This window comes from Rhinolophus sinicus, chromosome 5, assembly GCF_057876585.1.
Source record: "Rhinolophus sinicus isolate RSI-liver-muscle chromosome 5, RSI-T2T, whole genome shotgun sequence".
NCBI classification, from domain to species: domain Eukaryota; kingdom Metazoa; phylum Chordata; class Mammalia; order Chiroptera; family Rhinolophidae; genus Rhinolophus; species Rhinolophus sinicus.
This window is the reverse complement of record NC_142505.1, coordinates 17,155,777-17,169,697: the sequence shown is the minus strand read 5'-3', so window position 1 is coordinate 17,169,697 and position 13,921 is coordinate 17,155,777. Positions and strand designations below refer to the sequence as shown.

The 13,921-nt window shown below is 38.5% G+C and overlaps 1 protein-coding gene across 3 annotated transcripts in view; it reads right to left on the bottom strand.

Annotated features, from left to right (window-relative positions):
* Window positions 1–13,921, bottom strand: part of UBP1 (upstream binding protein 1) — a 50,677-nt gene that overhangs the window by 24,893 nt on the left and 11,863 nt on the right. For all 3 annotated transcript variants that reach the window (XM_019727720.3, XM_074312708.2, XM_019727722.3), the window contains one exon: window positions 1,809–1,885. In XM_019727720.3, the coding sequence (XP_019583279.2) occupies window positions 1,809–1,885 (77 nt within the window). The remainder of the gene's footprint in view (window positions 1–1,808; window positions 1,886–13,921) is intronic.

Genomic DNA, 13,921 nt, shown 5'->3' with positions numbered 1-13,921 from the left:
GCCAATCCAAATAGGGCGTGCTCACTGAGAACAATGCTGATGAGTTTTTTTTTCTTTAAAAGATTTTTATTAAAATACAGCTACATACAATATAATATTAGTTTCAGGTGTACGCCATAGTTATTCAACATTTATACACTTAAAGAAGTGATCACCACGACAAGTCCAGCAACTGTCTGACATTGTACCATGCTATCACAATGTACGGTGTCATATGGGTGCTGACGACTTTCTTAAACGGTGAACCCAATCAGTGTTTGCTACAGGTCAGAATGACAACAGGAGGGAATAAAAAATTAAGACCATCTGACTCACCCTCTAGGGAAATGACCAAACCCACTGAGCACAAACATGACACACTCAAAGTGCAGATGGTAAATGTAAGAATAGGCAAATAACCATTCTCCTTATGTTCCAAGTTTGCTGGGAGTCCCGGAAGTCGCAAGAAGAAATTGGGAGCTCACTCAAGGTTGGCAAGACAATGATCCAGTGGGGACCAGACACCCCCTATCTTTTCCCTTAACCTCCCATAGGACTGAGGGCTTCCTGCCCCCTGGAGTGGGAGGAATACTAAAATATCCCCAAGACTCTCAGGCCTCCAGGTGCTGGCAGCTGGCTTTCCCAGACATGCCAAATTCGCTAGCATTAGTATTAGCATCCATCCCCTCTTCACCAAGACTGCCTTTCACATGCTCGCCCACCAAAAACACAGATCCACAGAGGGGAGAGTCTTTCCACTAGAACGCCTCTCCAACTGAGGACCCAGCATCACCTGGGCCGTAACATGCCTCTCTGTAGATGATGGAAGGATCGGGAGAACCCATGCCTGTTCCTCTTTCACTAACACTTAGCCACACTGAAGATTTGCCTTTTCCTAATTAAACTTCTTCCATAAACCTTGCCCTGCAATGCTATCCAATTTATAATAAACCGTGGTGCACGATAGGTAGAGAAGCTAGAAGGACCCACCTTGCATGACACTAGAGTGGGTAGGGATGGTTCTGAAGATATATACTCGTATATCCTAAAAGCAACGGGTTGGCTGCCAATGACTACACCTCCTATCCCTGTAATGATTGGCTTCTCTATTCAGATACATCAGGAGGGTGAATAGAGTTTTCCAGTTTTACTTAAGAGAAATTTTAAGAGGTGAAATTAAAGGACTTTCTAAAGCTTCATTTTAACACTTACATTTCCCCATTATCTTTTAAAGAGAAACAAAGTTTCTGTAGTGGTGGTAGTTCCCACCCCCCACCACAGCCAAATTAATTTTTCTATGGTACCTTTCCAAAGGGCTTTCACATTTGCTTCACCCAGTGACTGCTTATTTCGGTCCCCAAAAATAAGACCTAGCCGGACCATCAGCTCTAATGTGTCTTTTGGAGCAAAAATTAATGTAAGACCCAATATTATTTTAATATAAGACCGAGTATAATATAATACTGGGTATAATACAATGTAATGTAATGTAACGTAATATAATACTGGGTATAATATAATATTAGTATAATATAATACCAGGTATAATATAAAGTAATGTAATGTAATATAATACCAGGTCTTATATTAATTTTTGCTCCAAAAGATGCATTAGAGCTGATGGTCCGGCTAGGTCTTATTTTCAGGGAAACACAGTATAATTCCTATTTTACAGATGAGTTAACAAAATATAGCTCACAAAGTTAGGAGTTTTAATATAGCCATTACGTCTTAAAGAGAAATAATGTTTTTGTATAAATTCTTGCAGCAAATCTGCTTTTTAAAATTCAATGCAATATCTCTTAGGAATTTTAAGGGAATGACCTTACCTTTACCAATTTTCCAGTGATCTCAGGCATGTCTCCCATTTTCCGATTATCCAGCATCCGAATTTCATAAGACTGACCTATTTAAAGAGTATTACTCTGTTTATCATAAGAATTTAACTGTCTCTCAAAACATACAATTATCCAATGTTAATTTGCTAGAAAAGCAAATTCAGGTTCACCTTTCTCTTTCCTGCAAATCACAATCTTTTTCTTCTTATAGTATTACAGAAGACTGAAGAGTTTCTCTGTCAATTTATTTTCATTCTCATCTGTTACTCTTTCATATTAAATTTATATTATGCATACATGCATTATCTGAGACCAATTTTATAACAGCTTTATTGTGATAATTTACATACCATAAGTCACGCTTTTAAGTATACAATTAATTGGTTTTTAGTATATTCAAAGTTGTGAAACCATCACTGCTACCAATTTTAGAACATTTTCATCACCCAAAAAGAACTCATACACATTAGCAGTCACTACTCACCACTCCCATTGTCCAAGTCCCTTGCAACCATTAATCAACCTACATCCTGTCTCTAAGGATTTGCCTACTTTGGACACTTGATATAAATGGAATCACACAATATGTGACCTTTTGTGACTGGCATCTTTTACTGAGCATGTTTCCAAGGTTCATGCACATTGCAGCATGTATTAGTACTTCATTTCTTTTTATTGCCAAATATTATTCTGTTGCATATCAAATTTTGTTCATCCATTCATCAGCTGATGGGCATTGGTTGTTTCTACCCTTTGCCTATTATGAATCAGGACATTATGAACATTTGTGTACAGGTTTTTTTTGCATGAGCCAAGGTCGAATTTTAGTCCTGGAGCCTTCTCCCTTGTGTCCAATGAACCCAACTCATATTTTCTCACCACTCAGTATCCGTAAGGAAACAAAAACAGATATTAATGCACTAATCTATATAATTAGGAAAATAAGCTGCTGCCAAAAGTTACTAACGTACTTCCAAACCCACAAACATGACTTCTGGATCATGTTATTAAATATGACAGTACAATTTGATATGTAGAGTATCAGTAGGAATTAAAGAGTGCTTCTAGTACCATATGAAGTTGAAGTGCTTTACGATATAACTACCAATATCTTGTCCACACCCCAATGGGGCTTACAAAAAATAGATCATAGGGTCAAAAATACAACAAAGGGTCATCCAAATATAACCAAGCCATTTCGAGGCTGACACAGGAAAACTATATATATAGTATGTTACTAAGGATAGTCCTTAAATTCATTCAACAGATTGAGATTAACACTAAAAAACACCTTATGGCAAGAGGCATTTAAAAAAAGTTAAATTTGCAGCATATTTAATAATGAACTGAGAAAGAACAGTAAGGAGTAATTTTTAAAATAAAGCATATGGTTATCATTGAAAAATATGCCATTATACATTGAAAATTTTTCAATGATATCCATATGCTTTATTTTAAAAATTCAAGAAATAAAACCCAACAAAATGTTTGTGCTGATTATCAGATCAAAAAATGTTTAATTAAAAATCAAGTGGGCAAGAATGAAAGAGAAATAAGCACATAAAATGTGGGGGATATAAACTGATAGTCTTTTTGAAAGGCAGTTTGGCTGCACCTGTTAACAAGTTAAATGCTGTATCCTTCAACCCGGGGATTCTGCAACTCACATTACCAATGACTCATCTCCCTAATTCATGGAGAACTACAAAATCGCTAACAAATGTCCAACATCCCTCGAAGAAAAAAATGAGCAAATGACATGAACATGTGGTTAACAAAAGAAGGAAATGGCAACAGTTCTTAAACATATTAAGACATTCAATCTCCCTTAGAGAAATGCAAATGAAAACTGCACTGAAATCATTTTTCACCTGTCAGGTTAGTGTAAATCTCTAGTTTGAGTTGTTGAGATGAAAGGGCAACAGTCACACTCATATACTGATAATATATGAGTGGACATTGAAGAAGTAGGTACTCTCTGGACACATTCTGAAGATGGAGCTTAAGCACTGTCTCATGTATTAGATGTAAAGTGTGAAAGAAGAGTTGAGGATTACTCCAGAGTTTTGGCTAAAGAATTTCTTGACTTGGGGCCGATCACAAGGAGACGGGGGGGGGGGGGGGGGGGGGGGGGGGGAATCAGGAGTGCAATTGAATACATGACGTCTGTATTCAGGTCAATAATCCAAGTCAATAATAAAATTAACATACAGATATGAAGCTAGGAGGAATAGATCCCAGTTGCAGATAATAGGGGAGTTTTCAGGGTACAGTTGTAGGTAAAGTTAAAGACAGGGTTATCTAAGGAGTGAGTGGTGAAAAAGAGAAGAGGGCCAAGGAACTTCTCTGGGATAAAGAGAGTAACCCCAAAAAGCAGTCAGTGTGCGGGGAGCTAGACAGGGTGCAGTGTCCTAGAAGCCCGATCATGTGGCTGCCAGCGAAGGAGAGAAAACTTGTTTCACCAGGATTATCTTGTGATCATCAAAAACTCAAAATTCTCAGGACTGAAAAAATCAAACTAAGGAAGAAATCTCAATGGTCCTATCTTCTTTTGTATTATTTTTCCTAGTCAATCTAGCAAGGATACTTCTGTGCTCAATATAAAGTTCAATCTGTTTCCACAAATAAACCTCAAGATTTGTTGCTTCTGTATTAAAGCACTACAGATTTCTATTCTAAAATCAAGTGGTTTTTTTTTTTTTTCTTTTAAAGAGAGGCTCTGTAACATTTATGCTTCAAATGGTTTCCCTATTGGAAACTATATGTCCCTCAACTAATTTTGAAATCCCTCTCCATCAATAATTTTCTTCAAAGGTAATATATCCACTGAGTGAACTACCAGACTTTTATTGGTTTAATTTCTCCTTCTATTTGATCCTTTTCCGTAATTCTTTTAACTACACAGCTTCCAGAAATATCAGTCTATGGTCTAACTGAAATACATAGAAGGTTCCACTACTAATGAAGTACAAAGTTAACATAAACAACAATATTCTATGAGTTGCTAGTCCTATTTTTAGCTTATCTTCTGAATTTACTTTTCCTGTTTAGATTTTTTTACTCCTTTTTTTGGCTTAGAAATGCAAAAGCACTGACAAGAGTTGAAAAATACAACTGGGAGGCTGGTTGGTGCAGTGGGTTAGAGCGCAGTGCTCATAACACCAACGTCGCTGGTTCAATTCCCACATGGGCCAGTGAGCCGCGCCCTCTACAACTAGATTGAAAGACAACGACTTGACTTGGAGATGATGGGTCCTGGAAAAACACACAGTTCCCCAATAAAAATTAGGAAAAAAAATACAACTGTTGTGAATTCATGTTCCCATTTACCTTTGACTATAGACTCTAAGGCTGGTTTCCTCAGATGGAGTCCAGAGCAACATGGAGCCGAAGATGTGACAGGTTACCTTGGCTAAGTTCAAAACATTTATTTCTAAGGTCCTAATATAGAACTTTAAAACAAGAACCAAAGCTAACCTGCATAATGACGTTTTGGTCAACAACAAACCACATAGTATGTAGGTGGTCCCATAAGATTATAATGGAGCTAAAAAGTTCTTATCACCTAGTGATGTAGCCACCATAAGGTCGTAGCATGACACATTACTGTAATGTCCGAGGTCTTCACATTCACTCACCACTCACTGACTCACCCAGAGCAACTTTTTTAGTCCTGCAAGCTCCATTCATGGTTAAATGCCCTAATACAAGTACCATTTTTTATCTTTTATACCATATTTTTACTGTACCTTTTCTATATTTAGATACACATATACCTACCATTGTGTTACAGTTGCCTACAGTATTCAGTAACGCAATATGCTGTACAGGTTTGTAGCCTCAGAGCAAATGGCTAGACCATCCAGGTTTGTGTAAGTGCGCTCCGTGGTGTTCGTATGATGACAGAATCACCTAATGACACATTTCTCAGAATGTCGTTAATCGACACACGGATATTTTTAATTCAACAGGCATGCTATTCCCTAGGGCCTTAAAGCCATTTGCAAAGTAGCTAAAAATGGTTAATTATTATAAAATTCTCCAAGTAGAATCTGGCCTCAAATAAACAGGTATTTCTGATCCAACAGCAGCAATGAGCCAACCTGGAATAACTCCAGGGGCTTAGAAGTCTCACTCATATCATGAGGTGTGACGTTATCAAAGATCAGCTGGAGCTGTAAAACACCGGCAGCCTATTCCAGCTAAACCCCTGTAGAAAGGTAGAGTCAGTTGTGTTTACTCCACCCTCCATGGTTCCATGTTGGGACTAGAGTTTTTTACACCACAAAGTTACCTAAGAGCAGAGGACTGCTACTCAGGCATAGGAAAACACAAATACAGTTTATAACTCTACTTCTACTGTTCAGTAACACAAAAACTGCCACTTTAAGGCATCAACACAACTTGGAAAACTTTTTCCAATTTCTATCTGAGGAAGTTAAGATTACACAGAATTTATTTTTTTCCTTTATGGTGTCACACAATGGCAAGTATTCTTCAGCAACAGCTACCCAAGAGGCAGAAGGTGAGCAACGAGCTTTAACGGGAGACTACTAGCAGTGACCAATCCATGGTCAAAGAACGGTGCATATAGCCCCTATGTGCCAACTCTTCTGTGAGGAAATCCATCTATAAAAAGTGGTGGTGAGGAGAGGCTCACATATTTGCCTGACTATTCAAAGTAGTAAAAAATTAAGCATGCCCCCAGACTAGCAGCATCAGTGTCACCTGGAAACTTGTCAGAAATGTTAAGTTTGGGGCGGCCGGATAACTCAGGTGGTTAGAGCGTGGTGCTCTTAACAAGGTTGAAGGTTCGATCCCCACATGGGCCACTGTGAGCTGCGCCCTCCACAACTCGACTGAAACAACTACTTGACTTAGAGCTGATGGGTCCTGGAAAAACACACTTAAAGAAAATTTTAAAAGTTAAAAAAAAAAAAAAAAAAAAGCAAATTCTCCAGCCCCACTATGGGGTCCAGCACTCATGTTCTGACGAGCCCTCTAGGTGATCCCACTGCATGGATCCCAGCTGAAGCTGGAGTAGCACTGCTTTACGTAAAGTTATAAATGTCCGGTCAGTCAATGCTATTTCCAACACAACCCGTTCGGGACCTTCTCCTGGGAATAACTTTATACTCAAAAAGCTCTGAGTAAAATGATTAAGAGCTAACCATCTTTTCTCAGTAGCTGAACAAATACTGCACAATATGTTATGATGAACACTGTCCCAAAGAGAAAAATGGCCTGGTTTGGAATGTCTGATTATGCATTTGTATCATTTTGCATAAGGCTCATTAAATACAATGCTGTATGAGCCACTGTACAATTATAGGTAATAAGATTTTAAAAGTTGCTTTTACTCCCCATTTTGTTGTTCATGTTAAAATTAAGAGCTACGTCACTCTAAAGCTGTTTAAAGTAAACTGCATTATGATTCCTTTACAAGTAATCAAAATTCATTAGTCACTTGCTTGTCTGACAGTGACAGGACTGTAAATCTTTTAAGTGTAGGAGAGCTCTCGCTCCATTACACATATAAGCTCCACAAATGCTCTTCTGTTCACATATATTCATTACATGTGTACAGTACACATTTGAATACATGCATGTTTTTACACACACAAACACACGCGGGCTTGGGTTCCTCAGACACCCATGTCAAGACCCAGCTTTGACAGGGCCTTCAGAGGCACTGCAGGATGCAGCGTGTCCACAATCCGAGAGCAAATGATGGCCGCCCGATGGAAACAGCTCTGACGCACAGAACAGTGGCTCATCCTATACCACTTTGGAAATCATCCAGCTAGTACACATTTGCCTTGGTTGATGTGTTAGTTTCCAACTGCTGCTACAACACGTCTCCACAAACTTAGTAGCTTGAAACTATACAAATGTATTATGATACAGTTCTGGAGTTCAGAAGTCTCAAATGGGTCTTACTGGGGTTAAAAAAAAAAAATCAAGCTGTTAGCAGGGCTGTGCTCCTCTGAAGGCTCGAGGGGAATCAATTTCTTGCTTTTTTCTACTTCTCCATGCAGTCTCTATCCCTTGGGTCAATGTCCCTTCCTCCACTTTCAAAGCCAGTTACAGACAGCATTATCAAATCTGACTCCTGCCTGCCTCTTTCACTTTTAGGGACCCTTGTGATTTCTTTGTATTCACCTGAATAATGCAGAATATTCTTCCCATCCAACATCCTTAATTTAACCACACACGCAAAGTCCCTTTTGTTATATAAGGTAAAAGCATTTACAGGTTCTGGGGATTAGGAGGACATGGACGTCTTTGGGAAACCATTATTCTGCCTACCAGCTGCTAAGCAGTGTAAACATGATATTTCTACAATTCAAAACTCTGACAGTGACAGGTTTATTTAAAAGATTATAATCATACAGACCTGGCAGGCTTCCTGAGTCATTACACAAGTTATCTAGCCCTCAGGGTTGCATTCCAACCATTTGTAAAAATTGCTCATCCAGATGAAACAGTAAACTAATACATCAACTGATGTCTAAATACTTGGGTCTTCCAGTACAATGAGAAACGATTAAAGTTACTTAGTTATGAATAATAGCAACAGCAGCAAAAGCTCATGTTGTGCCGGCCAGCTTGTAAGTGCATTACATGTATTACTCAATTTAATTCTCAACTACCTCATGTGGAGGTATGAAATTAAGGAATGTGTCAGGGCTAGCAAGTGGTGGGATGGGATCTAAACACAGGCAGTCCAGCTCCAGAGATTGCTGATAACTACTACTCACTGCTACCCTCTCTACCTCTCACCCCTACAATGCAGAAAAGACCCATTTAAATCACTGGCCACTATAACCAGTGGAAACAATTAAAAGGAACAAAAACGTTATTTGAGTAACGTGCACAAGGATATCCAATAGGGAGCAGAGGTATATATATCCTGGCCAGTTTTATTTCATTGGCAACTATGTGTGAGAGCTTCTACCAGGAATCACCCATGGGACAGAAGTTCTTTTTTAAGTTTCATCCTTTAGTGATAAGACCATTACATTCCTAAGCGCACTTAAGCATATAATGCACTCATTACATAAAAAATAAGCTTATTGGAATAAATTCAATAAAATAGTAACTATACAGTATTTCTGTTATACAAAGACTCATAAAACATGATTAGAATCTCCATAGGCTTCAAAGATTGTTATAATTCAGTGGCTACCTGAGATGAGCAGACTAAATAACTGGGAGACAGGGGAAGAAGATATTGTCTTGCATACTCTTTCACAACTTTTGAATGTTGAATCATGTATATAAAATCATCTATTTAAACCACTAATTTAAAATGTGACAACTAAAACTTAACACTAAAAATATTTTGCTTTGAAGACTTACTGGTTAAGAAAATGAAATTTGGAATCAGAAAACTCTGGATTTAAATCTTTATAAAAAGTATGGTCAATAATCTAAATAGATAACTATAGGAAAAATTACTCCCTCTGAAGCTTTAATATCATAGGAAAATGGGGATAATTATACTTTCATTAATTGTCACCATTATTTCCAAGTCCAGTTGTGTCACTTAACAAGGGGTATACGTTCTGAGAAATGTATCATTAGGCGATTTTGTCAGGCAAACATCAGAGTGTGCACGGATACAAACCTAGATGGTCTAGCCGACTACACCTCTAGACTAAATGGTACAGCCTACTGCTCCTAGGCTACAAGCCTGTAGAGCATGTTACTGCACTGAATACTGTAAGGCAACTGTAACACAATGGGAAGTATTTGTGTATCTAAACATATTTAACCATAGGAAAGGCACAGTAAGATTATGGTATAAAAGATAAAAAATGAGGGTCCCTGAATAGGGCACTTACCATGAATGGAGCTTGCAGGACTAGAAGCTGCCCTGGGTGGGTGAGTGAATGTGAAGGCCTAGGATATTTACTACACACCACTGTAGGCTTTAAAAATAGTCTTTACGTAGGCTACATAAATTTATTAAAATTTTTTTCTTTCTTCAGTAACAAATGAACCTTAGCTTAGTATAATTTTTTTTACTTTATAAATTTTTTTTAAACTTTAGCACTTAGCTTAAAACAAAAAAACACTGCAAAGTTGTATGAAAGTTTTCTTTATGTCCTTATTTTATAAGCTTTCTTCTGTTTTTATTTTAAAAAGTTTATAAACTTTTTTGTTAAAAACAAAGACATAAAGGGAGCATCTGAGATCTTGCTCTCTGGCTATGTTATCAGTTTGGCTCAAACACTCTTATAAATATTCTCTACAGGTTTGTATGTTTTTATATTGACATTTACTTGGTGTAGTCGGCATGATTCTGAAAAGCCCACCCAGGACACCCTGCAGACCTGGATGTGGCGCTAGGTATAAGCAAGGGCCCAATGTGTCCCCCCGGGCTACCCGCTTCGCATTGGGTGAGTTTGGGTGAGTTTCTCTTGGAATTTTAGGATTCCTTGCTGCAAGTAGTAGTAAGTCATGATTTTATTTGAACTTCTTAGAAAATCCTTGAGGTGGGTAAGAGTAGACAACTCAGGGAAAGGAAAAAGGGTTGCTGCTTTTAATTTTGGTGTTTTAACTGGACTGCTTACTGACAGTGGACAAAACCTTTGCTAGTTAAATGACAACTGAACTCTCTTTAGCTCTAAAACTGTTCCCCAACCTGAATAGCCAATGGGGTGATGACAGTTGTTCAGATCCCTGAATCTGGGGTGGTGGAAATGGACGCTGGGAGTCATCCAGTGAAGTAGCACAGCCGATTCCAGAGAAGCCAGAGGGAGCCCTGAGAATGGCAGGGCACCCTGGAATGGATTCACTGAGAGAGGGGACTGTGCTGTTCTGGAGGCATCTAGTAAGTTCTTATTGGCCCTTGCTCAGGTATTCTTATTTAGGTGACTACGAATCTTTGTGGGATTGCCTGGGAACAGTCACTGCATTGGCTTGTCTGCAGACGTGCACATAAAGGCTGCTTTTCCCTAGAAGTTTGTTTAGACTCTAAAGATCTAAAAATTAACACGGTAAATCATGCCTCCCAGGCCAACAAAGCCCATGACAGTTAGCCTCCCATTAATACTCATGCAGGAAGGTGGCCGAGATAAGAGTCCTTTGATACTTCTAAATTAAATTTTGCACCACAATTAGAAAATGCCGCCCATAAAATTAGGCAGAATGAATGGGAAACATTTAACTGGTCTCTTGAAGCTTCAAAAAGATTTAGATAAATAGATCAACCTATGATGTCACTTAGATGTCAACCCAATTCTTTGAGGTATTAAAACTGGCTGTCCTTATTTTAAAAGAGGGAAGGTCATTTGGAACTTGACTTGTTAAGGACAGATAGAAATTTTAAATGCCTCCAGGGTAAAATTGGGATCCAATTCTTTTATAAATTAGTGAGTTTTTCTCAGCTAAAGGGTCTCTATGTCTGTCGGTGTGTCTAAATATATGTGTGCTGTAAGTGCAAGATAATTTTCCACCTCTGGATGGTATTATTAAAATTTTAAGACAAGTGCTGTAAGAATTGGGCATTTTAAAATTCTCAGAAATATAGAAACTAGCCCAAATATTTTTCAAGTTCACGTGATCTAAGATTAATCTTTAGTATATAAAACCTAGCTTAAGTTTGTTGATTTAAAATAATAACAAAGACCCAAACACATATTAGACACAAGGTCATGGTTATTAGTCTCACTGTCTCCCACCTCAAAGTCCTTCAGGGAAAGTAACACACATGGAGCTGTCACCTCCTCTGATGACAATACCTTCTTCTGGAACACCACCGAATGAAGGACCTGCCTGGGGTTCTTGAGGAGGTGTCACTCTTTTTAGAAATATGTCCATGGTGCTTTGCTTCGTTTCTTTCTTTCATCATAGATTTGCTCATAAGCAGATAATGCACCATAAACAGTCCTCTATTTAATGAAAACTTTTCAGTGTTGAGGTCCATGTTTTCAAATTTTTAAAGGAGTTTGTAGAGGTCTGCAAGAGCTTCTGCTAAACCCCTCACTGTGAATTTTCTTGGAGGTTCTCCTCCTGCAGTTTCCTTTCTCTTGACCCTTTGGCTATGAGTTCCTGCTCCAGTTCTAACACCTCCTCATTAGTCAGTTTCTCAGGACCCCCTCTAGGAGCTCCTCAATGCATTCTCATCCACAACCAGGTTCAAGTTGTTTGCCATCTCAACCACAGCTTTGATTTTTGCAACCTCCTTACTCTTGGCAAATCCTTTGAAGTTGTGGACAAATTTCTTCTTTGAAGTCGTGGACAAACTTCTTAAGTGTCTTCTTCCAGATGCTACTCATCCATTCCTTGGTGACATCACCCCAAGCAAGGTTCCTGAGGCAGTCATAGATGTTGTAATCCTTCCAGAATTGCATCAGTGTCGTCCTCAGTTGCAGCAATAGCCTGGACAAAGGTCCTCCTCAGGTGGTAAGTCTTAAAAGTGGCTATAACTCCTTGATTCATTGGTTGGATCTAGGAGCTGGTGTTTAGAGAGGGAAATACCCTTTGATATTGGGATGAAGATAACCAAAAGGTGAATGTCTGGGAGTATTATCAACCATCAAAATCTTGAAAGGTATGTTATTCTCCAAATGGTACTTCTCCATTTCACTGGCACAGCAATTCAGGAGGGCATCTTGGAAGAGGAGCTGGGTCATCCATGACTTGTCATTGCTTCTGTAGTACACTGGCAGGGTGTGCTTATTAATATGCTTGAAGGCCCTGGGTTCTGTGCCAGATCACAGAGGGTTTCAGTTTGTAGCCTGCAACATAGCTCCCAAGTAAGACTGTTATGCTATCCTTAAAAGCCCTGAAACTTGGCACTGACTTGCCCTCCTTATAGATGAAAGTCCTTACAGGCATCTGTTTCCAGAATACGAAGGTTTCATCCATATTGAATATTTGCTCTGGCAAGTAATTTTCTTCCACAATCAGCTTATAGAGTTTCCAAAAATTCTTCAGCTGCCTTCACATCAGCACTCGTAGACTCAACCTCACTTTCATAGTATGTAATGAATGATGAGTCTTAAATCATTTAAAACACCCAGAGCTAGCAATAAATTCAACATCGGAGTCAGGTCCAGCCTTTTTTTCCAACACCACAAACTTTTTGCTTTGGCTGAGAGTGATATACTTCTGTGCGTCATTAGAAGTTTCTCCACGTCTGATATAGGCCCTTCTCCAATTTTGGTTAGTCTTGTTGCTGTCAATGAAGCAGATCCTTTAACAGCTTCTGTCACTTTATTTTTCTTCTTCAAGATGGTAGCGTTGGTGAATGAGACATGTCCAACTGGTGGGCAATAACTATCAATGATTTTTCCACCTCCATAGTCCTTAATCAGTTTTTATTTTGTTTCCAAGCCATGGTCACTTACTGGCAACATTAGCAGTAAGATTTTTACACTTAGGGGCCACGATGAAAAAAACAACACAAGATTAAACCAGCACCAGAGAAAACGGTGCAATCTAGAGATATAATAAGCACAAGATGTTATGAGGCTGCTGCCTGGGTAACACAGCATACTGTTTTACAGCAAACCTTTTTTTTTCCAGTTAAGTAGAAAGATTGCAATCTAAAATAATGATAAAAAGTATAGTGTAAGAAATACATAAACCATGAACACAGTAAGTTATCATCAAGTATTATGTTTTGCACCTAATTGTACTATACTTGAATACGACTGGCAGCACAATAGATTTGTTTACACCAGCATCTCCACAACCACGTGAGTGATGTGCTGCTCTACAACGTTATGACAGCTATGATGTCACTAGGTGAGGAATTCAGCTCCATTATAACCTTATGGGACCACCACCATATATGCAGTCCACGGTTGACCAAAACATTGTTATACAGTGCATTGCTGTAGTAGGAAAAAAATAAAAAAGTGACTGCTTTATTTCTCTCTCATTTATTAGAATAGATGCAGATAAATTCACATGTGGAAGTTTAGAAGGAATGAAACTTGAGCTGATGGGAGGACAACTGCAAGTGCCCTATCTAATCGCTTCTTACAATGTTATGGTATCCTTTTTTGACAAATAAAGCAATGTTGCCATTTTAAATCATTTTCCTTTGTGGAGCTGAAGAGTTCTTTTGAATATAGGAAAACTGACTC